Source organism: Athalia rosae, chromosome 4, assembly GCF_917208135.1.
Source record: "Athalia rosae chromosome 4, iyAthRosa1.1, whole genome shotgun sequence".
NCBI classification, from domain to species: domain Eukaryota; kingdom Metazoa; phylum Arthropoda; class Insecta; order Hymenoptera; family Athaliidae; genus Athalia; species Athalia rosae.
The window spans coordinates 2,160,614-2,184,470 of NC_064029.1; the positions used below are offsets into that span (position 1 = coordinate 2,160,614).

At 39.2% G+C, this 23,857-nt stretch overlaps 3 protein-coding genes and 1 long non-coding RNA gene across 6 annotated transcripts; 2 read left to right on the top strand and 2 right to left on the bottom strand.

Annotated features, from left to right (window-relative positions):
• LOC105684231 (bone morphogenetic protein receptor type-1B) lies at positions 1 to 7,280 on the bottom strand. Its single transcript, XM_012397426.4, has 4 exons — positions 6,720 to 7,280; positions 1,735 to 2,734; positions 1,289 to 1,604; positions 1 to 1,198 (listed from the first exon to the last, which is right to left on the bottom strand). The coding sequence occupies exons 1-4, from the start codon at positions 6,808 to 6,810 to the stop codon at positions 1,070 to 1,072; spliced, it is 1,536 nt and encodes a 511-aa protein (XP_012252849.1). The 5' UTR covers positions 6,811 to 7,280; the 3' UTR covers positions 1 to 1,069.
• A 285-nt stretch (positions 7,281 to 7,565) lies between these two features.
• Positions 7,566 to 18,147, top strand: LOC125500552. Of its 3 annotated transcripts, XR_007277926.1 has the most exons (4): positions 7,566 to 7,947; positions 12,001 to 12,218; positions 12,513 to 14,517; positions 14,623 to 18,147. It is a non-coding gene; the product is annotated as an uncharacterized LOC125500552 (long non-coding RNA). The 3 variants fall into 3 exon arrangements; XR_007277927.1 differs by having other exon boundaries at positions 12,513 to 18,147; XR_007277928.1 differs by lacking the exon at positions 12,001 to 12,218 and having other exon boundaries at positions 12,513 to 18,147.
• Positions 18,148 to 20,549: 2,402 nt separating this feature from the next.
• Positions 20,550 to 22,012, bottom strand: LOC105684220 (60S ribosomal protein L34-like). The gene is made up of 4 exons (XM_012397406.3): positions 21,928 to 22,012; positions 21,695 to 21,766; positions 20,979 to 21,176; positions 20,550 to 20,696 (listed from the first exon to the last, which is right to left on the bottom strand). The coding sequence occupies exons 2-4, from the start codon at positions 21,757 to 21,759 to the stop codon at positions 20,600 to 20,602; spliced, it is 360 nt and encodes a 119-aa protein (XP_012252829.1). The 5' UTR covers positions 21,760 to 21,766; positions 21,928 to 22,012; the 3' UTR covers positions 20,550 to 20,599.
• LOC105684256 (vesicle transport through interaction with t-SNAREs homolog 1A) lies at positions 21,947 to 23,792 on the top strand. Its single transcript, XM_012397476.3, has 4 exons — positions 21,947 to 22,131; positions 22,279 to 22,337; positions 22,435 to 22,782; positions 22,869 to 23,792. The coding sequence occupies exons 1-4, from the start codon at positions 22,038 to 22,040 to the stop codon at positions 23,025 to 23,027; spliced, it is 660 nt and encodes a 219-aa protein (XP_012252899.1). The 5' UTR covers positions 21,947 to 22,037; the 3' UTR covers positions 23,028 to 23,792.
• Positions 23,793 to 23,857: the final 65 nt, after the last annotated feature.

The window sequence follows — 23,857 nt, forward strand, 5'->3', positions numbered from 1 at the left end:
CTGATTTTGAAACAACAAATTTATTTTGTCATCGGATGCAGTTCTAGGCGAATGATCATTTGCCTAAAATCATTTTGATACGATAGGTAATTGGAAACAACTTTTTTACATTAACTGTAATTTCAATATCATTCCATTTGTACAAATTACAATCTGAAATGTGATGCTGTAAATATTTTACGATTTAGTAGCCGAATACTATGTCTATGCTTAACTATATAAAACTGTAGCTCTTGCAACTGTAAAAATTTCATGATGGATTAATGTTTATTTATCCCATAAAGAATCCTAAGTAATTAACAATAAAATATTCAATCTGAGTTATTTAAGATCAAAGCCAGCATTTTAATGAATTCATATTAGAAAAAAATGTGGTCGTAGATTACTAAAACCACTCGATGTAAGTTTGAGCTAGAAGCATGAAGATTAATCCATCTCCGAAGAAAAAAATTGAGAAACACAATATTCATCATTGGTGGAGTTGTATAATTTCCACGAGATGTCATTATTTTATTCGAGATATTCTTCAATATTCAGTAGACTATTATTTACAATAACTTGACACAATATATCAATACCCCGGTAAATTTATTACAAGAATTTTTTTAAAGTACTGATTAGTTGATGCAGTAAATTTCATAATGCTGGTTTTGATTGAGAACTTTACCTTCATGCTTGACAGTATTGGGAATTGATCACAGCCATGTATCTGTTTTGAAAATGCGCCACGATCAATTCCAAACCGAAGTAGCCCTTTCATTTTTAACTTTAACAAATCGTAATGTTACGAGATGTGTTAAATTCATTATATTACTTACAATTGTAATTTCAACACAACTCGGCTTGAACAAATCATAACATTGTCATATCTATAATTAATATTGTAATTATTCGCTCAGTAATCATACCGACTCACACGCATCCATCCGTCGTCAAATATCTATAATTTTCAGTACGATCAGTCTTAAGGCTGCAGTCTGTCATCGATTCTATATACACCAGGGCATATTTACAAGGGATTTTGAACTAGGGAAAAACCAACAGTTTGGGTGTAACATTTTTTCAAACACTACACTATTTTTATGGCATTGTCGATGTGTAGTTTTGAAATAGATTTTTTCACTCTTAGTGCTGTAAGTCGAACTGCAGGATTCCGATGCCAGCATTCTGTCATCACTTTACTCAGGGCAAGCAGAACCTGAAAATTCATATGAACTTAGAATCTATATACACTCACACTTATGGAAACAGAAAGGCCTGTCCAAGTTGACTGATTTTCAACACTCACGGAATCATTTTCCCATCTCGTTGGTATAACTGGACGCCTCTTTTTAACTGAAACAGCTAATCTCATGTCTTCAAAGTCAGGATCGCTGGGCACAGCGTCATGGTAAGGCAAGGCATAAGGCTCAGCCGTAGAAACCTTTCCGCCAGTAGCACACCTCCTGCACACTTCCCAAAGAACAAGACCGACCGAATACATGTCAGCCATTTTGAAAGAATCAAACGAAGACGTGTTTAAGGTCTCCTCTAAAACCTCGGGAGCCATATATCTGCGGGTTCCTACACGCGTGTTGGGTGCTATATCGATCTCTCCGCTTTCGCTGTAAAGATCAAGTAATTCCATTATGGTAAAAGATACGTGAGACTTCCCAAGGACTTACAAGGAATGCAGTAGTACTTGGAAATCATCAAGCTGTTTCTCCCAGACAACAGGTTATTATACAATCTCACCTTATGAATCTTACAGCAAGACCAAAGTCTGCAATTGCGCATTCCCCGTTTCTCTTCACCAGGATGTTTCTACTCTTTATGTCTCTATGAGCAATCGCTGGCTTTCCTCGTGTACCAAAAATCTCAGTATGCAAATGCGCTATACCGGAAGCAATGGATAAACAGATTGCAAGTAAACTAGGATGATCTAGAACTGTAGTTTGCAAATAATCGTGTAGCGAGCCTCTCTCATGATAATCAGTGATTAGCAACATCTGTGTCCAGGAGCCTGTTCCCTTAATATCTGCAGCAATGAATCCAAGTATGTTGTCATGTCTCATAAGAACGGTTTGATAAATTTCTGTTTCTCTAAACCACGACGCTTCCTCTAAAGTGAAAAATACTTTGACTGCAACTTTTTCTCCTCTCCATCTTGCGAGCCATACTTCTCCATATCTTCCTCTACCGACACATTGAGACAGTGCCAATTGCTTGGCAATAGTCCTTTGTACTAATAAAGGTAATCCAGATCCTGAACCACTGCTTTGATCGATCAGGTCTTTGAGGGTTCCCTGTGACGGTACTAAGCAGGGACCACGTTCTTTTCGTCTGTATCGACGGTACATGATTAGAACAGCGATCAGTAAGATCATCAAGCAAACTGACAAAGACCCAGCTAAGGCGATCAATGGTGCACCAGATGCTATAGCAATTGGATCTGGAGGTACAGTAGGCCGTATTTTGTACATTGGAAAAAGTTCTTTGTTACAAAGGGCAGTGTTATTGCAGCACATTATGCTTTTTCCCATCATATGAGGCACCAGGTATCCCTTGCACTGCATAAATCCCCCTTCCTCTGGAGGTAAACACCCAAAAGACCATTCAGGAACATATTCCTTTGCTTCTGAGTCCCATACTTCTTCAACTGCACTAAAACAGTGTCCACCAGGTCGTCCTTCGCACGTTCCATTTTGACGATTATTAGGACAGTGTCCCTCGCAATAACAAGTTAAGCCGAGAGCTGGAATCAAATTAACGGAATTCATGAGATTCATGAATTTGAAAAATAATTCTCTATAAATAGCGATTAGAAAGATTTCGAAAAATTCCAAATTTATTTTTCTCCTCGTTCATTTTTCTGGCAGCGATATATTACATCGGCGTACGATCAAAGTCGTAAACGAATGTGAGAGAGAAGGTACTCAACGTCAGTAAAATTTCTTCGGTTCATCGCCCTTTTCGACGAACATATTGCCGCCTACTACAAGGGCGCCAAGTCAAACAATACTTTACTTGTACGAGTAGACGATCAGTGACGATCACCATCAAGTCTTATATACTTTGAAATTAACGTTACGAAAGCATGTGGGAGCATTTAAAACTCAAGTGGTTAGTTGCTAAGAAAAATCTCCGCGACAACAATCAATTATGCGTCTATTCCTTAGTATGCACCATAAAGAGCTTGGCTGTAGCTTAGCTTCGGACTTCAAATTATATAAACATAAGATGCGGTCGAGTCTCAACTCTCCAAATGGAAGAATTCCGGCGTATAATAGGACGCAGTGACTAGCCTAGAGAAGGCGGGAAATGGAAAGAGACATAGAAAAAAGAAGAAAGAAAAAATTAAAGAAGATTAAATCCTGCTCAAGGTGAAAGGAAGGAAGGAGGATAAAGGTATGGACGGGGATCCTAGGCAAGGAAAATAAAACGGGTCAAGCCACGGTTAATAATTAAATGATAATTGATCAGGGGAGAGCTAAGGTTGCTTGACAAGTTGCGTGGGTGGGTGGCCGTCGTCGAGCGTTGTCTCTTCCTACGAGATAGACGATCAGTGGATGTTATAAAATCCGGCAACTATTACCCGTATAGGTGAGACGGGAGGAACGTAAAACGGGGAAGAGAACGACGAACATCTCGAAATCTCCAATACCAAAAACGGAATAACCCAAAGGCGTTTTACGAGAAAGAGTAGATTACCATACGCGTCCCACAGAATAAAACTAACGATCAGCTGTGGCGTTCATTCAGTTTGTACGTAGGTATTTAAAAGTTCGGTACATTCCGATATCGATATTACGGGTCACGTAATATTGTTGCCCCTATTTTCTTTTCTCTCATTTCTTCCTCGTCACTTTAATTCTTACTCGTCTGACTATTTACCAACGATCACGTGGTAAAAGTTATTTTAAAATACAGGTACCCGGGTACCTCGGAACGCGCGTCAAGGAGGAGTTTTGTCATCTTTTTAGAAGCAAATTTAGAATAATCATGAAAATAATTTTTTTCAACTCCGTTCTCTCTCCACCCATCTCTGCTTTTTCTCAATGACTGGATAAATTACTCGATCGCGATTGTCGCAAGGCCGTGTAAGATTCTCTTCAAAAATTAAATGTACGCAAAAATATAGAACTGCTGTGGGTACTGGAACGGAAGAAGCCTTATTTTCACATGCATACACATTTGTATACATCAAATTAATAATTACATTCTCCTGTATTATCTCTCAGTCGACTATACTGCTTACAGAATTTACTCCCTTGCGTCTATTTATAACATCCAAATAATATCTGAATGATGGATCGTCCCCTCTGCTGTTTCATTCACATAAACTTTCATCAGCGCGAGTTATTGTCTATATCCTGTTACAATAATAGTATTTGAGCATAATTCCTTGGAATCTTCATTAATTATATCTAGATGTTCACGATCAATTATATCAAACAAGTATTTTTCCTCTATAAACCGCGACGTCAGTCGCCATGCGGAAAAATGAGAGAAGAAAAAAACTTCAATTTATTCCAATCAGTGCTCAAAACACCATACACATGATCAAACGTTCGACTATATCCATTGCGAATACATAACACGTCTGCGTATATATCAAACCTTACGAATTTCTGTTCCATCTATTTTTAATAGATGATACTATATTTTCTAGTACCATTTTCTTCTTCTTTTTTTTTGCAAAGATATAAATGATATTGAAAGAATTTTGATACCAACATACGTCATATACTATATGATGAGAATAAATATATGTATACATAAATCAAAAAGTATTTACCCAGTTTTATTGAAAGATATGCATATAGACAGAGAAAGAGCGAAATAGAACATCGTTGAAATTCAATAGTGACGTGATAACAAACGTACGTATATCTGTATGTATGTGTACGTAAGTATATTGGAACAGATTACAAGCTAAACGCATATGTATGTGCATATTTTTTTCACGACACTTTTATCTTTCAATACCGAGATCATTTTTCGAGATGATCGTTTCAGAATCAGGTACACAATAAGATTGAACGGTTTATGACCAGCAATAGATATGTGTATGAATTAATCGAGGATATGCTTCCGTTCATTCTGTTGTTGAGCCAAAAAAAAAAACTAATAGTAATGATAATAACAACAACAACAATAATAATAATAAAGTCACGGTTCGAAGGGTCCAGATATCATCACACCCATAACACGAGCGATATGACGACGTCTACATTCATATGATCTGTGCTATTTTGAGTTTGGCTTATGTAGCGTACAATTATAGCGTTTACAATTCGTCATCGCATATTAATGTAAAAATCATATAAAAAGGAACAAAAAAAAAATAAATAAATAAATAAACCACACGTTTATGACATACGTACTAAACGGTTTGATGGATCTCAGACGCAAATTTTGTAGAGCGTAATAAGAATGATGAAAAAACGTATAAAATGGAATTTCCATAGATCGTCGCGGTTGACATTTTTTCTTCTTTTCATTTATTAAGAAACAGTGCTAAGTATTGGGCACATACGTATAGCGAACTTATAAACTCAGCGATGGATCCCCGCGCCGAGAACGAGGCAAGCTGTCTACCAATTTATACATTTCCCCCAGCATACGTATATGCGGTATATAAATGTATTTCGCGCCGTCTCGAATAAAGATCGCACCTACGTTACGTAGTAGAAAAAAAAAAAGAATAAAAGAAGATACACAAAATTGAATGTAATAGTATTTCGAAAAACCAGTGACTTGAGAAAGTGGTGGTTTGGTTGAGAAAAAACAGAACGCAAACCACTGGATTCCCATGTTCTGCGTTTTAGTTCCCATGTTCTTCCAAAGATTCTAGCCAAGGACGAACGTGAGGATTGAGAGATGTTCCGGATTTCATATCCTTTCGTAGTGGGTTCTTAATATTGAACGATCGAAACCTAGAGTTATTTATCAATTTTTTCAAGTGATGGAAGATCGAAACCATAGTCTCCATAACAACGTAATATATACCTACAATGATATGGGTCTCGTCGTGCATCGCACAGCATCTCGGTGCCAAAAGAGGAGTGAAAGAAAAGGTATACCTCAACGCTGTACCGTGTTATAATGTGTGAGAATTGACGCAGCTTCTTCACTCACGAATTTCGGGGTACGTATACTATAATCATTTTACAATTCATTATTACTTAGCTGTTGTTTGGTTCGTCGTGTGTAACTCTGTTCAAAGATCGAGTCTCGTGTAATGAGGTAATAAGCGAGACAATCGAAGAACTTGAATGCCGGATTATTTCAAGAACTGAGAATTTGAAAGAAAAAAAAGGAGATAAAAAAAACAGATGTATCTCTCAGATTCTATCATTGAGTGGCGAGATTACTGTGCTCAGAACTCTCGTGTCGTCGTACTACACACACCTAGGGTATTTTTTGAAAACAGTATGAATCAATTTTCCATCAGATAGATGGCTGAATTAATGAATGAGTAAAAATTACGCATCGGAAGATTCACGATCACCTCTCCACCTCCATCTCTGTCTCACTCTTGGGTCTTGGGATAAGTTTTTAACGGTCCGTTTTTCGTAGAGATGGTGTGTGGTGTCTGGCTGTCTTTTCCACAGATGACGGAGAAACAACGGATGAAAGAACATCTGGTCCGGATTATGCTCCGAATCACTTTTTACCACGATGATAACTAAGAATTCGCTAACTACAAAGGTTTGTTAATATTAATTGAAACTCACCACCGGTTGTCCTCGCTATTAGAACTCCTAGGCCGATCCACAGGCCGTATTTACACCGCCAATCTACCGAGGCAGCGGGCAACGCAGCCATTTTCTACACTCCGAAGCACATACTTCACTGCGTGACGTACCCTAACCAGCGTCGAGCAAGCCGCGAGGCGCAGGCTGGCCAGGCTAGTTCTGAAGCTTTCGAGTGAGCTCGGGTATCCCGTATGTGGTGGGGGATCGGTTCGGGATTCTCTAAGGAAGGGGAAGAGGAGAGTAGAACTAGAGCCTGAGCCCGTCGTCGGGGTGCCCATGGGTATGAGGAAGAAACTCGCGTGGAGGAAGGAGGGGAGGAAGGTTTACGGGTTGGCGGCAAGAGGGAGGAAGGGAGAAGGGGAACTGACCGACCGACTCCTCGGGGGCGTCAAGATGTGGTGGGAGAGTGCGTCGGCGCCCGCTGGGCGCCACTGTGCCGCGACGCCGCAGAAACTAGAACCCTGAGGGACCAAGAGATCAGCATTTGTTTGATGGCTGCTGGATGATGTTTCGGTGAATTTCGACGCATTTGTCGAACGAATGATGATGATGATGATGATGATCGGGTCAGACGAGAGGCGCGCCTTCTAGTCATTATTTACAATGATATCTTCTTTTTTTATTATCATTATCTTCTCTTTCTCTTCTTGTTCCCAAACTTGACATTTAGGAGATAGATGAATGGCCGGTTTTTTATGCGTACCAGAATCACCGGGAGCCCGAAGTCTGATAAGAGTGGGAGAATTCGAATTAATTAACGGTGGATATATTGATTGAGTTTAACAGCTATTACGGCATGTAATTCGCTTTTGATATTAGCCGTTCGGCGTCACCTAATGTCCATCTCCAATGTGCATTTCTTTTTCCTCCCTTTTTTCAACCATTTCATTTCGTCGCATCGCAGAAACGGAAATTGCTACGGAAGAACCAACAAACTGCATTCCGCTGCACTGCGGAATCGGAGATGGTGCAGCCAGCCTCTTTCGCTGATATGTTGCTGCATTGCACTACGTCGTCGTTGCTGCCGCATCGAGAAGAAGTATCTAAACATATACCGTGTGCACTCTTGAGAGAGACAGAGAGACTAATATTTATTTAAACATAGAAAAAAAGACTAGAAAAAAAAACTAAATGAATAGAAAACAACTTACGGAGTCCCGTGCCGGGATGCTTCGGCGAGGGAAGGGAATTCTACTGGCGCCTCTCGGTAATATACGCACACATTTCATATACTTATTATTCGTGTGCACACACATACATAATATATAGCATATCTATGTGATAAGGTCTTCGGATCGTTTGAAAGGATTTAAATCCTTGGAAGTTTTATAATACAAGTTATATGGGTAGTTGTCGACAAGCAATTAGCATGACTCCGAAATACTACTTGTTGAAATAAGTCATCTAACTATATCAGGTTACGTCATTGTATAGATATGTATATACGTCTGTGAATCAATTACAAATGTATTTTATAAATCTTCAATGGCGTAACCTATGAGTAAACTTATATTTACATGTGTATTTCATGAAATTGTACCCTCTAGCTAAATCATGTAATATTCCAATGTCGTTCGTATGGACTGCAGGGTATTGTACATATTCTATACATACATATACATATGTACATAAAATATTTTATGCGAAGAATTCCATATTCTCTCTTTGTTCTTCAACATATTGATTTGTAAATATGAAAAACAAAATTGACTTGTTGATCCGGCGTACGTATATAAATCGATGACGTTTTTTTAGGTACATACTTGCAAACAAATTTCCAAAGAATCGTAAGTTTGTATTTTATTCGAGTCTTCCGATTTTATTTAATCGTTTGAAAAATAGAAGATAAAAAAAAAACTCAACGGGGCAATCAACTGAATGGGCAAAAATTACGATTTTAATTAGTATTTCCTCTGAAAGGAATTCTCGAATATATACATAATACATATATTTCTACGGAAAAAAAAAACGAATTAAATTGGCTAATTATAAAGATAAGAAAATTAGACGTAAAATTCCTGAATATTATATTTCTTTTTGAAATCACATTATATCAATTTTATAAATTGTGGAAGGCGAGCTCTCGATCATACTGAATCTAAATTTTTCAACAGACGATCAAGCAGAGGAAAAAAAGAAGAAAATATCGCGCCTTGTTTTATTGCAAAGTTGTGCAGTATTACAGGGTCCCTCGATCGGCGATCTTACTCGCAAATATATTGCGCGTATCTATTCGTCTGGATCTCAATGGATGCAGGCAAAAGTTGGCCTGCGGGTTGTTATTTTTATGACGGAGGGTTTGAGCATCTTTTATATCGTACCTGCATGATCTTTTAATACGGTGTATTCTCACATTTATGCTCATAACAATATTATCGACACGCGTGCGATAAAAGCCATGAAAAGCGATATATGGCGAGGTTCCAATTATAGGGCGATAAGGAAAGGAGAACGAATAATTAAATGAAAAATAATCGAATAAATAAAAAGACATTACAGATGTACATCAGAGACCGCGAAAAGCCGGGACAATTAATTCCTCATAGCAGCTGTATAGTTAATTCTTTGAAGGCACGTCCACGAAGCGTAAGCATCATACCACGTGTAACCACGTGCATCGCAGCGTTTGAATACGAAAACAAAAGAAATATCATTAAGTAGAGAAGGGAAAAGTAAAATTTGAATAATGTATAAAGCCGCGCGTCTATGAGACGTATGAGATTTAAAATACGCCTTTAAATCGGGGCGCGTGTGCGTCTGTACGTACGTATACAATATCCGCAATTGAATTGATCGGGGCGTTGATGTTTGATTAATTAGCTCTCATTTGATTTTTACTCCACAGCTTTTATTCGAAAAATCGTGCGTCGCGGGCGTGGTTGGAATATAATATACGTTATCCGTTGTACATTGCGTACCCCGTAAACGTGGCTGTACGTGATAACAATTATTTAAAATATCCAACGAGACTCCTCCCAACAATTTACCATAACGATCTTTCACACAAACTACAGATGACATGAAGTAAAAATCGATCGATCAAAAACCGTATCCGTTCTACAACATAAACTATAATTTATAAACCGTGCCACTCTTGATCTGCACGATTTCCAATTCGCCTATATAATCAAAATCATACGTTCATCTAATCAAGTTCACCGTTACATCTCCGATATACAATGATGTAATCGTCATTTTGAAAAGCTCGATTTATAAATTTATTTTCTTTTTATTTCATAATTTCTTTCTTCATTTTTCACTCGTCGTTTCACGTTCATCGCGGTTCGCCAGACGGTCTTAATATATTTGGGAGATGAAACTCGTTTCTTCTTTCTTCTTCCCTCGAAAATAATATCGCGGCGAACGATGGAGCAATTGAAATTCGATACCGAACGTGCTTACTACTCTGAAATTTTACTGAAAAGAAAATTATTACGTACCTATACAGGTATACCCGCACCCTTGCACCTTGTATACCTGTACGGTATTTTTAAAGGTCGGTTCATTTTCTACCCAACAATATTCTCGGATCAGTTATTTCGCAAAAGAATACCGTACCGTAACGCTGCGAAAATAAATCAGGCGAAACGAACGTGCGGACGGCATCGGCCGACCAGATTAATGATAATCTTTTATAGCCTTTGAAGTTTTGGATTACCGAGTTTCAGGGGTTCAGAAGATTCCGGTACTCTGTGTAGAACTGAAAATAGACGCGAACGTGTATTTTCTACTTACGAGATAAATTTTGTCTTTTTTTTTTTTTTTCGAAATTCAGTAAATTGGGATAATAACGTACGAGACGTGTACAATAAAACTGTCCCCTCTATAAATAGAAAGAGTTGTAGATACATTGAGCTATTAGGATAAGATAATGGTTCTGTAGAATATAATAATTGTAATGTGCATGGCATCGTACGATAACGCGATATTATTACACGCTGTACCGATCATGTATAGAGGCGTGTAATAATATGTGACCGAGTAATCATCATCGGGATGAGAGTTGCGCTCGTACAATATTATTTAAAGATAGAAATAAATAGAACGTTTCACGTGACACACATGTCATTTGTACGATGTTATCTGCATCTATCATGCCTTGGTACAGAGACCATGAAAACGTGGATAAAAAAAGAGGTGAATTAAATTTCGAACTTCACCGTGCAGGTATTTCGTACTTATGTGTGTGTGTACGATGTGTACCCGATGTTATATAGTATGTATGGCGTGTGTTACGAAGATTATGGAAAACGAATGAATCTTGGGTTTCATATACGTACGGAATATAAATCGAAGTAATTCGATACGGTAGCTTTGAGAGAAATTGCAAAGTTACGAGCAGGCACCATGAGGAATCTATAATCCATATACGTAGGTTCTTCAAGGACCGCCTGTAGGGTTCGAGTCGTTATAGAGGCACAATGCCCGGGCGGGTTATTTCTTTCCAACCATATTTTTTTTTCCCCATTTTTCTTTCTTCTATTTTTCCAGGTATAGAATATCGTGCGGTACAAAATCCTCGACGGAACATAATTCTAATTTACGCTTATAGGCACCGTCTATCTCATCACCGCAAAGTCTCGTTTGTTTCCTCCTTTTTTGATTTCAACACGAAAAAAGCAAAAGGAAATATGAAGAGAAATTAAACCAGGGAGCTAAAACTACCGGAGCACTTCGCTCTAATCGCGGTGTGCAGCAGCGTAGAGACCGGTAGTAGCCATCAGGTATATAAGTACATAAGTACCTACTCGGTCATCAATTGATTAAATTGTAAAACCAGCCTCTAATCTTAAACGCTTCGGTATTTCTGGGACGGACCCGGACGTCGCACCCCGCGACCTTCCGAGTCCTCGGGATATATGTATATTCGATGCCCGCAGGAAATTTGGGCATGCTTTCTCGCAACTGACGCGTTTCTTTTCTCGCGTGTAACTACTATACCTATGTATATACCCTTACCCATATAATGTATACCCAACCTGCGGTAGTGCCAGGCGCCTGATGGGCCCGCGCCGGGTCCCCCCATGCGTGGGGGACGAAATAAAAAAAAAAAAAGCCCCCGTCAGCTTTGTTTTGTCAAAATAATCGGGCATTTTTAAAACACTGCCAATTAGTGGAACGCCCAATAAAAGAAACATAGTAGTTCGAGGGGTGCGAGCGTTTATAGTTATATCATTGCTGTGTTATTACGTATAGGTAGATCCTAACAATGTTAATGTTTTTTTTTTTCTTTTTTTTTCTTTTGCTTTCTTTTTCACAGATAGACGTAGAACAAACAGTTTTTTTGTTCGTTCTATACCACACACGCCCACGTATGACATGTACACACCGTATATAATAATTATGACGTAGAGAAATTCAGCAGATTTGCAGCATCATCATCGTGGAAGATAGCGATAAAAATTATCATTGTTTGCTAATGAAATATGAATCGAAATGAAATTACAATATGGGTTGTGCTCTACTGGTGATACGGATGTGAGTACATACGTACGTACGCACTAGGTGTACACTCTGCTTTTATGATATTCTACACTCTGCAATGTTTTTTAATTTATTTTTATTCGACGAGAGTGAATAAGAAACTGATTATTTATTGCGTAAAGAAATACTGATATACCATGTATTTTTGAAGGAGAAAATCTGACGATGCATTTTGAATTGCGTTGAAGATCAATTTGTTCGCTTTATTTTTCTTTAAACGAATTTCTGTATACGGTGTAGCGTCATTTCGTGTGCGGGCATTAATTTCCCTTTCGTTTTTGTACGTAGGAATATCATTTAATGGGATCGACAAAAATCGTGGCGGCGTTGCAGTTCTGGTCGCGCCACGCCATCAGGTTCAAATTGGCACCTCGAGATCGAGATAAGAAGAAAAAGGTACACGAGGAGACTCGGATCACGGCGATGCATTGTCTCGTGGTAGTTTCTTTTCGGATGAAAGAAAAAAAAAGGATCGGTTTTTTGCTTTACATTCAAAAGAAGAGAAAAGGAGAAAGAATAAAGCGCGACGTATAGAAACACGAATCGCAACAGGGATCGTCAGTTTTTCAAGTGTTTGAGCGCGAATTTACGATCACTCGGTCGCTGGCTGTACCGTGGCGCGGATGGGCATAAACGACAAAGGATTTATTTTTGTTTAAAAGAAAAACAGAAAAAAGAAAAAAAAAAAAGGTAACACGATAAAAATAAAACTGAAATAAGTAAGGAAAAGTAGAGAAAAAAGTAAAACCAAAAAAGTGGACAACAATGGGAGGGAATTCGGGGCCTGGCGGCATCAAGAAATTTCATCTATTCAGTCCGAAATAAATTCAAAGGGGGAGGACGGAGGGCAGGGGAACGGGGGGGCGCTACAAAAGGAGAGAAGAAAATAACCGTAGAGACGAGGGTTTCATTTCGAGATTCAAAGCCAAAGGCCATAAGGTGGTGGTGGATACGATCCTTCGACGGGTACAAAGCCACAAAAGCACCACCACCATCGGAAATCCCTGTGGCCGCGCTGGGGCCGGACCCCGACGGTCCCCGACGCAGTGGCGACGTTGGCTACACGGGACTTCATGGATCGTTCTAACTCGGCGTAGCTGCCTCACGATCCTGATCCTTATTCCTTATTTCTCGGGTCAGAACCGGCCGGCTTATTTCCCTCTTGTATATAACGTCGTCTTGGGTCCTCTATTCAGCCACATGACGAGATAGGGGCGACTCCAGTTCCGCGAGAACCCCGAGACTCGTTTTAAAAACTTGTGGGCACCGTCAGATCGACGTTAAAAAATATGTTTAAAGATTACGTTGAAAATAAATAATGTATAGGGATGGAATGCGCCTATGTTGTCAACGCGGTTAGATCGGTCCGCGGATATTACGTCATCGCGTATAATAAATATACACAACGTTGCATATATGGTTATACGTTTCGATGATTCATATTCATAAATCGTGAATTTTCACGCTAATCTGAGGATATTTCATAGTTCAAGATCGTTTTCATCAGCTATACACGAATTTGATGGGCCAACGCTTCGAAGTTTCTCTTCCATTACACGGCCGAGGATATTCCCAACTATACACGTTATAGAAGAAATGCGAATATAATCGGATAGAGTTTTACTCGAAACATTACTGAACTATTCTACTCTCGGGTTATCGCTTTCTCGCCTCGATCTGAATGAAACTTGCAACTAATACAAGCTGGGCATTGTACACGTGTACTATAATATACGACGTCTGGAGTGGATCGGTGCACGGTGCAAAGCAAATCGGGTACTTCGATTCCGGTTTAAACACACTTCGTATCGGAAACTTGTTGAGATAAGATATGATCGCTGTGTGCGGTTACACGTGTGTGTATACGTGTACCGTGTAAAATGAGTTCCAGGATATTCCGACTGGTTGCACACTCGTCATATAGGTTGTATCGACACCGATAATGCACAAACGCGATCTCTGGCCGCTGAGGCGATTCTGGATACGATTTTTCATTTTTTTATCGAATAATTTCTACCGTGCGACGCGACATCGCGAGCGGATGATTTACGTTTTTTTTCTCAGGGTTCTGGGGCGGGTGTGTTCGTTCCTGGAGTTAGGCGAGGCAGAAGGAGAGCCCGTATAACAAAGATCCATCGAGACCGGTTTCGTGTTCTGCCCTTTTTTCCTTCTTCTCCAAGAAGCCCCGCCGTGCGTCGGGTGTGAAAACCGACACCCACCCACTTGTTATTTTGTCAAACACAAGCTCTCAAAATTATAGGAATCATGCTCGTGGAGTTGATCCCGCGAGTAGGTAAGTGGTCAGGTGTATACCTATGTATCCGGCAAATTACGTTCGATTGTACGCTTTTAAGAACGTTTTATACAACTGTTAATTAAATTTTATTATTTGTCGCAGGACGCGCGACCAGAAAACTATACCAACGCGATTTTACATTAGCTGGAGTGCATGCACACCGCATGAACGTGAATACGTGGAGATGCAAATCATTAAGTTATTTCAAAGTCGTTATAGATTCATTATCATTATCGTGAAAAGCTATATAAATTGAAAAGAAAAAAATCGTTTCATTCCATTTACTTAACGTCCACCGATAAGATCCCCATAAATAAGGAGAACAACGAAAACAACATGCAAATATTTATGATATATTATTCCGTTGAAACTTTGAAAAGGAAATGGAGATATTAATTTTTCCCCAATAACAACCGTGAGTTTCTTAAAAATATTATTTCCCCTCACGAAAGGTAGAACGACCTATTATTACGTTGACTTGTATACCTATATCTGTTTTAAGTATGATATGAAAACCTGAAACTTTAGGCGTAACTACAGGCTACGGGTCCCCTTAATCGAGGCGAGGGTGTTAGCTCGTCGTACGATTGGAAGAGGCATTAACTAATTGAAAGATTAGCGAGATCAATTGTAAATTATTACCAAGTTAAGTAGGTATAAATGGGGCTCGTAGAGATCTCGTTCCAACAATAATATAAGTCCGTTGCTCGCGAGGATATACCTAGAGGTACGTGCGTTGCGGATATATCGTGTAGTACACGTACCTACTACGTAGAAAAATATTCTCATTTACCGCGACCGGAGCATTAAATTTTCAAAGACGTTTTAACGGTCGTAAAAAATTTCCCAGCGGTCCGCAAAGATTCCCGGTTTATATTCCGCGGCAGTTTCGACGAGAATAAAAATTAATAAAAGATAAAATAACGCCCGACACCCTACGGCGGATTTGATCACTCCAGCGGTGTTAATCTGGTTGTATTTTTATTTCATCGGACGTATAATGTTTATAAAGAAAAAAACTAAAAGAAAATATACGCCTCGGCCGTAACGATCGCCGCGGCTTGAGCTTCGGAGGTGCGAGTTCTAAATTATACTTTCTTTCGAAATCCGGTGGCCGTTTTTGCCCCGCGTCCTCCCGCTTGTCACAACCGAAGGGATGGGACGCGAGGTCCGCGGCGCCGCGGCGGGTCGGGTCCAATCTTCTTTGGAGATCGGTAGCTGGTGGCTACAGGCTGATCTTATTGTTCTTATGGCGTGAAACGTTTCAACGGTAGCCGCGCAGCATCGGCAGATCTCACAGTTCGTCGTTTCGAGCGACGCGTGATCTCTGCGGGGCCCGACGTTACACGTTATTATGGCGGGCATGCGGCGCTCTAGAGTAGTCGCTCCATGGTTCTTCGCCTAAGTAACGATTATTTTTAAACATCAAACGTACGAGATATCGAAACGCTGGACGGTTCATGTCGCCTATAGCAATGTGAAATGAAAAGTAACACCGTGAAACGCGCGGCTGGATATATCTATACGAGACGCTGATAATATCGAGATCGGAAATAATAATTTTTATCACCGTGCAGCGATAGGTGTCGACTTCGGAGAAGAGAAAAAAAAAAAAACCGGACCGCACAAATTTTCAGAACTCAAACGCTGCGTTTGATTGTTTGATTTGCACTCGAGAGGAATATGAATGAAAAATAATAAAACGAGTCGAATAAATAAAAGATCACACCGAGAGCGTCCTCGACTTCCAATCGGGTTTCAAAGGTAGCTCCAGGTATTTTTGAGATTCACCAAAAATATCAAAAAAACATTCTCGGGGTTCGCCAATGTTGATTCGGCGGTAAAAAAAAAAAAAAAACTGTTTGCGGACCTGCAGGAAAACCAAAATTTTTATTTCACGTACCGCAAACTCTTGAAAACCGTATGCGCATAAGTAAGGATAAAATGTATTTTCATAAACTCGTCGTGTGCGTTTTATATTCTTACGAAACATTAAATAAATTCCAGCTGCGCACCGTAAATAATAATAAAAAAGAAAAAACCAGATAGAAAAGATTTTTATACATACGGAGTATTTGCGATGCGCCTATCTTTCGAACCAGAGTAAACTTTTGGTTTCGTAATTTCGCAGTACGTTATAAAGAATTCACCTTTGCGGCGCGTCGAAGAGAAGATGACTTTTTTTTATTTATTTTCTTCTTCCTTTTATCTTTAAGTTTCTTTACGTATGCGTAATTTTCTTTTTTTATTATTTATTTATTTTTTTGTGACGGACGAGCGAGTGCCACGTGTTGCCTAAAGATATAGATGGTATTATATAGAAGTAGATATATGCCATTCGTATACATATATAATTGTAGGCGGATGTTATGTGGGCAAATATCTACGTATCGTGAAAATTTCCAAACCATACAGATCCTATCTTTTTCTCTATTATATTATACCCATTAAACGTGAATTAATTATATGTATATTACATATGTGCCGAATTTGCATTTACGAAAATGAAGAAATAAGTAAGCAAAAAATGAACAAAAATAAGGTGAAGATGAAATCAATCTTCCGAGAATCGAGAGATTTATATTTTTGAATGCTATATGTGTAAGAAACGAATGAAAAGTTGTAGTATATTCTTTTGAAAGTCAACTTGCACGCCCGATTATCTTATGTGGATAGTACGTATAGTATAACGGGATTTCTAAATCTTAAGGTGTGCGCTTCGATGATGTACGTAGATACTCGAATGCACATATGTAAAATAGGTTTATCTGTATAGTCGCAAAATTAACATGTGTTAACTATTAACGCTGCCCACGCTATAACATTCGTTTCTTGGAATTTCCGGCAAAACCGGAATTTCGTTTATTAAATGTGTATATCTATAGATCCATTTCTATGGGTGAACCTCACAGGTGTCTGAATCTTGTGTGGGTTGCCGGATAATAAATGACTTCAAGAAATGCATATCACAAGATGCAAGGAGTTTCACGTTTTGAAATCGCGTATAATTTTATTACAAGTTCGATAAGACGATAGCATAATTTACTGTACACCTCAGCGATGTTCAATTAGTCGAATGAATGCTTACCGCAATTTATTTATAAGTGTTTTATCTTAATCGCGCGCCGCGAATCGAATTTTAGTTGGGAGTCTTAAAGATTCGCTCGCGGTCAAACCGGAAATGATTATTATCTATAATGATACGGAATAGGACGAGAAAAACGGCGATGAAAAAGAATCGTATATATTTCGAAGCGTTACCTCGTATAAACCTGTAGGTAATTTGGGGAAATTACCCACAGTTCCGCAACTTTCAAGATTACGAAATATGGCATAGTATACACGTAATTTTTTTAACGCCAAAGAACGCAGATTATGGTATACCCGTACAGCGTGAAGTTCTGCCGCCGATCCAGAGCGTTTTTATTTTATTACATAGTCGCGATGCTTTTTATCTATTCATTTCAGTTTTTGTTCAACATTTTTTAATTAAAAACGCTATTCGGGCGTCAATCTCGATGACGAATGACTCCGGAGGCCCCTCAATTTCGAAGGTGCGGTGTGACCAATTGAATAGAGAAATTTAAACGGTCCTACCCGCTCGAATGGAAAACGACCAGCGATTCGGATAGGATCTCTTAAAATTATCGATAATTTTTTGTTCGAACGGGAAGAGTTTTCAGGCAAAAAATGTACGCGGCAACTTTGACTCGGAGGATGCGAATAAACGCGTCAAAGTTCATAAGCCTAATAAGTGAAACGCGTTTCGCGCGATAAAATTAAAGGTTCAACAAAAGGCTAATTATTATTCGGATGAAGAATAACAGTCATTATACGTATTATACGCCCCCCTGCAGGCGTCGATAACGACGTTACAGCGTCCAGACCACCATTCAGGCCTCGAGTATAAGCTAATTGCGTTGAGAGATTCTCTTAAGTTCTCGATACTCGAGAGCCGCGACACGAGGCGAGAAGGGTTTAGTAAGATACATGCCGCGATTCTTCCCAGATCTTTATCAATGAAAATGGTGCGCTTTCAAGTACATCGTATCTCCGACGTAACTTGATTCGTTTATAAATTATCGCATCGTGAAATTAATATTGATAATCGGCTATGGAAATATTTATTTTGGGAAAAACGAAAAAATTGAGAGAGTTGAAGGGAAAAAAAATTGGATGAGAAAGGGTGTTTTTCCAGGTGTGTTCTGAATTCGGGAACGCGTTGTATGTGAAGAATAAATGTTACAAATACGTAACAAGCTGATCAAACTAAAGTTGGTATTATAAGTTACACGCTTCGTGCGGAACGAGTTGAACACTTGTTGCCCATAACCGGAGTACAATACTCTCCGATGTATAACTATATACGGAATCAGCAAGGATAAAATTTACGGCTAAGGGCTTACAGCGCGAAACGAACGAACGAACGGTCGGCTGGAATAAATATATATAAGTATTGCAACAGCGAGAAAATCGAGTGACTTTACTTTGAAGTGCGGCTTGGCGTATAAATCGCAATTTTATGGAGACGCTTTGAACATTAGAGAGAGGATTATTTACCGTGTTCATAAATGCTCAATTACCGGTATATTTTAGGTACAGAATAATGGAGAATTGCAGGGGCAACAAAATCTTTGTCCCGCACTCTACGATAGTTATGAATTCTGCAGCAGTAGCTAAAACCGATTTGGTCTTGGTTCAAGCTCGGATTCAATTCCTTTTTGGCTCGGATGCTGTGCCAAGATTATGGAGCGTTCACCGAGCAAGGGATTCCAATGAAACTAAGCTTTCAAATATGGAACTCGAATAAATCGCGTCAAGTTTTTGCAATTCCTTTATTTTCACCATCTGTGTCGTGCGTTTGCCATCAACGGAATCGTACTGGTTTAAATTCCTCACTAAAACCGCGGTGGGGTCAATTCTTACAAATATTTATGAAATCGTGGGTGTCGCATCCGTTAAATATGACGTAATAATGTACGAATCCAGAAATTAATTATGCGATGCAGACTTCTCGACAAACGATTGAGAAGACTTCCAGATTTTTTCGCAAAAAGGCCAGTCGGCGGAATCGCATGTATGTTTGCTGGTTACTTATAACAGGAGAATTTTGGCCGACGAATCCTAAATAGAAATCTAATGTGTGTAGTGAAACTACTTCACTCAAAACTTGACGACGTTGAACCCATAAAATTAACTATGCAACGGGGACTAATTCCTTGTAACACGTGCCCACCGGTTTTCACGGTGTGATGCGTATATGTTTAAAATTAGTGAATGGACGAACGAATGAATGGTAATGAGTCGACGAAGGATATACAAATCAATCGTTGGTTGCGCGTTACCGCAAATATATACATAGGCATATAAATACATGTATAATCGTACAGTACATACGTATAAGCACGGTACCTAGTATGTATGTGTTCGGTCTGCTGTCTACATTCAGCGGTGCTTCGTCTGATGTCTCCGGTCCACAACTCATGGAGCATACTTTTTGGTACCGGAGCGTCGAAAGAATTAATTCAACATGGTTGCCTCCAAGAACAACAAATTGACACGTGGTAGAGGGCAAATGCGATGGCAATAAATTTCGGCATCAAGAATTCGCCCCTGGTCCGTTAGGTACTCATGGCTAGGAATAACAATTTCATAAACTTCTCAATTTGTACCAAGTGATTGTAACGAAGTAACTTCTTTTACTTAATCTTGTTCTGGCAGTACGGCTGAAAACTAGACCACCGTATATATTTTTTAAGTGAAATTGAGCAATCAAGATCCGTGCGAAATGAGGGGGACCATTTGGGCGATATGTATGTAAATTTTTAGAGAGAGGGTAGCGTGTTTTTAATGGAAAAACGAACACCCGCATGCGACAATATTTCGTGACAGGTGTCGAGATCGTATCTCCCTCTTACCGCGCACGTTCATTATTACCTCTCTTTTAGTAACTACAAACTGCGTTGAAACATGCGATCTGAATGAAATACGTGTGTATTGTATACGGGTGAAAAAAGTAGTAAGCCTGATTGTCAGATTTTTTTTGGTTTTATTTTTCGTTGAATAAAAGTTGAACAGGTTACTTATCGGCCTTCTTGGGCTTACTGGAAGCCTGCTGCGCTTTGATTACCTTGACGACGATCTTTTGTTCTTCAATCAAGAACGCACGAACGATCCTGGAACAATTTGAATCCATTAAAGGAAACGTACGTAGTATCAGCAGCGTTGAAACGATTACTGAATAGATTGAAACTTTCATTTGCCAAAAAAATTCTGTGACCGACTCAGTATCAAGTCTGCTGCCCCTCGAAACGATTGCGGAGCAATAGAAGCTCCTAGACCTTTTCTCTAATCAGAGAGAAGTAATCCAGATCATAATGTCGAATGCAACTTCGACCAAACATTCAAAATACAAGTACCTAGGAAGTCTAAAATGATTACAAGCTTTGGTCACGTACCTTTCTTTGACACATTTGTGGCAAAGGACACCGCCGTAGACCCGCTTTACGGTCTTCTTGCGTCTGCACATACGAGAACGCTCCATGGGCCTTGCAGGCTGGATACCTCTGAGCTTATCTTTGCACTGTCCACATCTGGGGATCTTCTTGGGTTTCTTGAGGTACTGGTAAACGAGTTTACCACCAGGAGTACGGACGCTGTTAATAGGAATAATAAATCACCGAACGCTCCAAAGGACTGACTAAGCATGATAGGCCACAAATTTATACAATATGGAAATGAAGAAGTTGGTTAAAATACAGAGCAAATTTATCCTAATGTTACGAAAATGCTAACAATTGTTATCTGGAGTAAAGATGGATAAGGATTAGTTGTACCTACGTTATCAACATTGGATACAATGCGATGCACTCAAGTTTCACAATCCATAATCCTGTAGTTGGATTATAAATGCATTTTGGTGGAAAACTATGATTTTGGTCTTACCAGAAAGTATTCGGTGACACATTCTGATTGAAACAGAACAACTGTCGTGGACACGTGCATATCTCACCGAACAATTGAGCAGGGATTAATCAAAACATAACCTCTCCGTATGGAGAAAGTCGGAATGAAGAGACAGCGAGGAAAATAGACACAAGTATGCATGCTATACAGGTTGCACATTTGAAGAAGCATTCTGAGGAGTGAATATTGAATGAATAAAAATACTTACACGCGTCTCCTGTTACTTTTCGTGTTATACGACAGCCGTCGTCGATACTGGAGTCGCTGCACCATTTTGGTTCTGTAAAATAAAACATAATTTGGTCAATAAGGCGGCGCATATGGAAGAAAAATGCATCATTAAATATCTCAAAGTATTCAAAGATCAACGGTCTCGCATATAGCCACAGGATTATTAAAACAAATGTGGATATTGAAAATATTTATGAAATACGGACAAACCTTTGTCGGACCTTGCCGGAAAAGGAAGCGACGTTTTTCACTAGAATCGATTCTTAAACTACGGAACGCCATCGCGATCGGTCATGTCGAGTATTTGAACTATTGCTGAAATGGCGACGCTAGTCGATAACTACGAGCAACAATACGCCGTTCTGACAGCTGATATCACCGCAAAAATAAGCCGAATTGCAATAGTGAATGGCAGTAAGTATCTTCGTATCCTACACCTTTGAATAATTAAAGTCTGTTAATTCTTCAATACTTAATATCAATATTATTGTGACGTGACAGTCAGCTGCTATCTGGTGGCATTCTTAATAACAATAATCGATACGTATACGTCATTCGCAGGTGAAAAAAGAGGGCTCATTCAAGATGTTGACCGGCAAGTTGAAGAGGCTCAAGAACTGGTGAGAAAATAAATCCAATTTTGAACGAATTATAAATCAATGCTAGGTTGAAACGTTGATTACCTATTCGTTTTTGATTTTTATTTTTCGGTTTCAGCTCGAACAAATGGAGTTGGAGGTACGCGGAATGAGCGGCACCGCTCGTGACCGTCTCCGAGGTCGTGTAGAAAGTCACAGAGCAGAGCTGAAAAGATTAACTCAGGAATTTCAGTCAGCAAAAAGGTCAAAAGATGATGGAAATGAAGAGGGATTGGACGAATCTTGGGATACCAGTATTACGATAGATCAAAGGAGGAGATTATTAGATAATTCCGACAGAGTGGAAAGGACAGGAAGAAATATTCAAAACGGTTACCGCATGATTTTAGAAACGGAGGAAATAGGCTCTCAAGTTTTGAAGGATCTGCATGATCAGAGAGAAACAATACAAAGAACCCGAGGAAGGGTTGGTATTCATTTTTTCCCTCGATTACGATCTCCCATGCGACAAACTTCCTTTAATTTATAATTTAAACATTTATACATTTTCAGTTACGAGAAACCGATGCAGAACTGGGGCGAGGCTCTCGGTTACTATCGGGGATGATATTCCGGGCACTTCAGCAGAGGATAGCCCTGGCAATGGTGGCCCTTGTACTCATAATAGCAGCTTGTTTCGTGATATATTATAGCTTCAAATCTAAGGGTTAATCAATCAAAGACAAACAGAGTTCGAGGACTGCTACTGAAAATTATTCGATTACTTGTCCGCCGATATAAATATAGAATTCCGGATATGAACTATCCAAATAAATAATAATCGCTACAGCTGAAAATACACATGCATAGGATACACGCGACGTGCAAGAATAGCTTTCTTCGTTTTTCACGGTCACATTTTAATCGATTGATTTCGTGACGTCATCTTGAGCAGCTCCCGACATATGGGATTTGGAAATTAATATTTAGTGCTCGTCGAAACGACCGACAATTGAAATACATATGGGATTGCATTTCTTTATCAAATAGGGAGCGTCAGTTCGATTCCGTACGGCAGCAGGCCATCCCATTGCTTGCCGAAATTAATGAGGTAGCGCACGTTCAATGATATTTCTACAACACCCGTTGCACCACGACCCGTATAGAATTATGTCTGATTCCTGCGGACGAACTCACAGAAGCACTGTAACGCATTTATGCCATATTTTTATTTATTTATACCACGTCGTATATCAATTGTTGCACGTAACGACTTTATACATTTCATTTAATATGACAAGGGGATGCAGTTTTATGTATTTTCATCTTGGATCATTGCCAAAGTTTAAATCGTTTAGGCTAGTACGAATAAATATTTAAATATATAGAATTAATTATTGTAAACGTATAATACAACGTAGAATTGATGTATAACGAAGCTCCTCAAGGAGAATATAATTGTTAAAATTAATAAAAAATTAACAAGTTGGGGTTGAAGTAAGTTATGAAAAACTAATGCGACTAATAGCTTTTCTCTCGCACTGCTCCCATACTTCTTTACA

Coding starts and splice junctions, on each gene's coding strand:
- LOC105684231 (XM_012397426.4), bottom strand. CDS start 6,810: ATGGCTGCGTTGCCCGCTGCCTCGGTAGATTGGCGGTGTAAATACGGC. Junction 2,735..6,719: donor AATAGCGAGGACAACCGGTG/GTGAGTTTCAAT, acceptor ATTTGATTCCAG/CTCTCGGCTTAACTTGTTAT. Junction 1,605..1,734: donor CTTGCTGTAAGATTCATAAG/GTGAGATTGTAT, acceptor TGATCTTTACAG/CGAAAGCGGAGAGATCGATA.
- LOC105684220 (XM_012397406.3), bottom strand. CDS start 21,759: ATGGTGCAGCGACTCCAGTATCGACGACGGCTGTCGTATAACACGAAA. Junction 21,177..21,694: donor AAAAGTAACAGGAGACGCGT/GTAAGTATTTTT, acceptor TCCTATTAACAG/CGTCCGTACTCCTGGTGGTA. Junction 20,697..20,978: donor CACAAATGTGTCAAAGAAAG/GTACGTGACCAA, acceptor AAATTGTTCCAG/GATCGTTCGTGCGTTCTTGA.
- LOC105684256 (XM_012397476.3), top strand. CDS start 22,038: ATGGCGACGCTAGTCGATAACTACGAGCAACAATACGCCGTTCTGACA. Junction 22,338..22,434: donor TTGAAGAGGCTCAAGAACTG/GTGAGAAAATAA, acceptor TTTCGGTTTCAG/CTCGAACAAATGGAGTTGGA. Junction 22,783..22,868: donor TACAAAGAACCCGAGGAAGG/GTTGGTATTCAT, acceptor ATACATTTTCAG/TTACGAGAAACCGATGCAGA.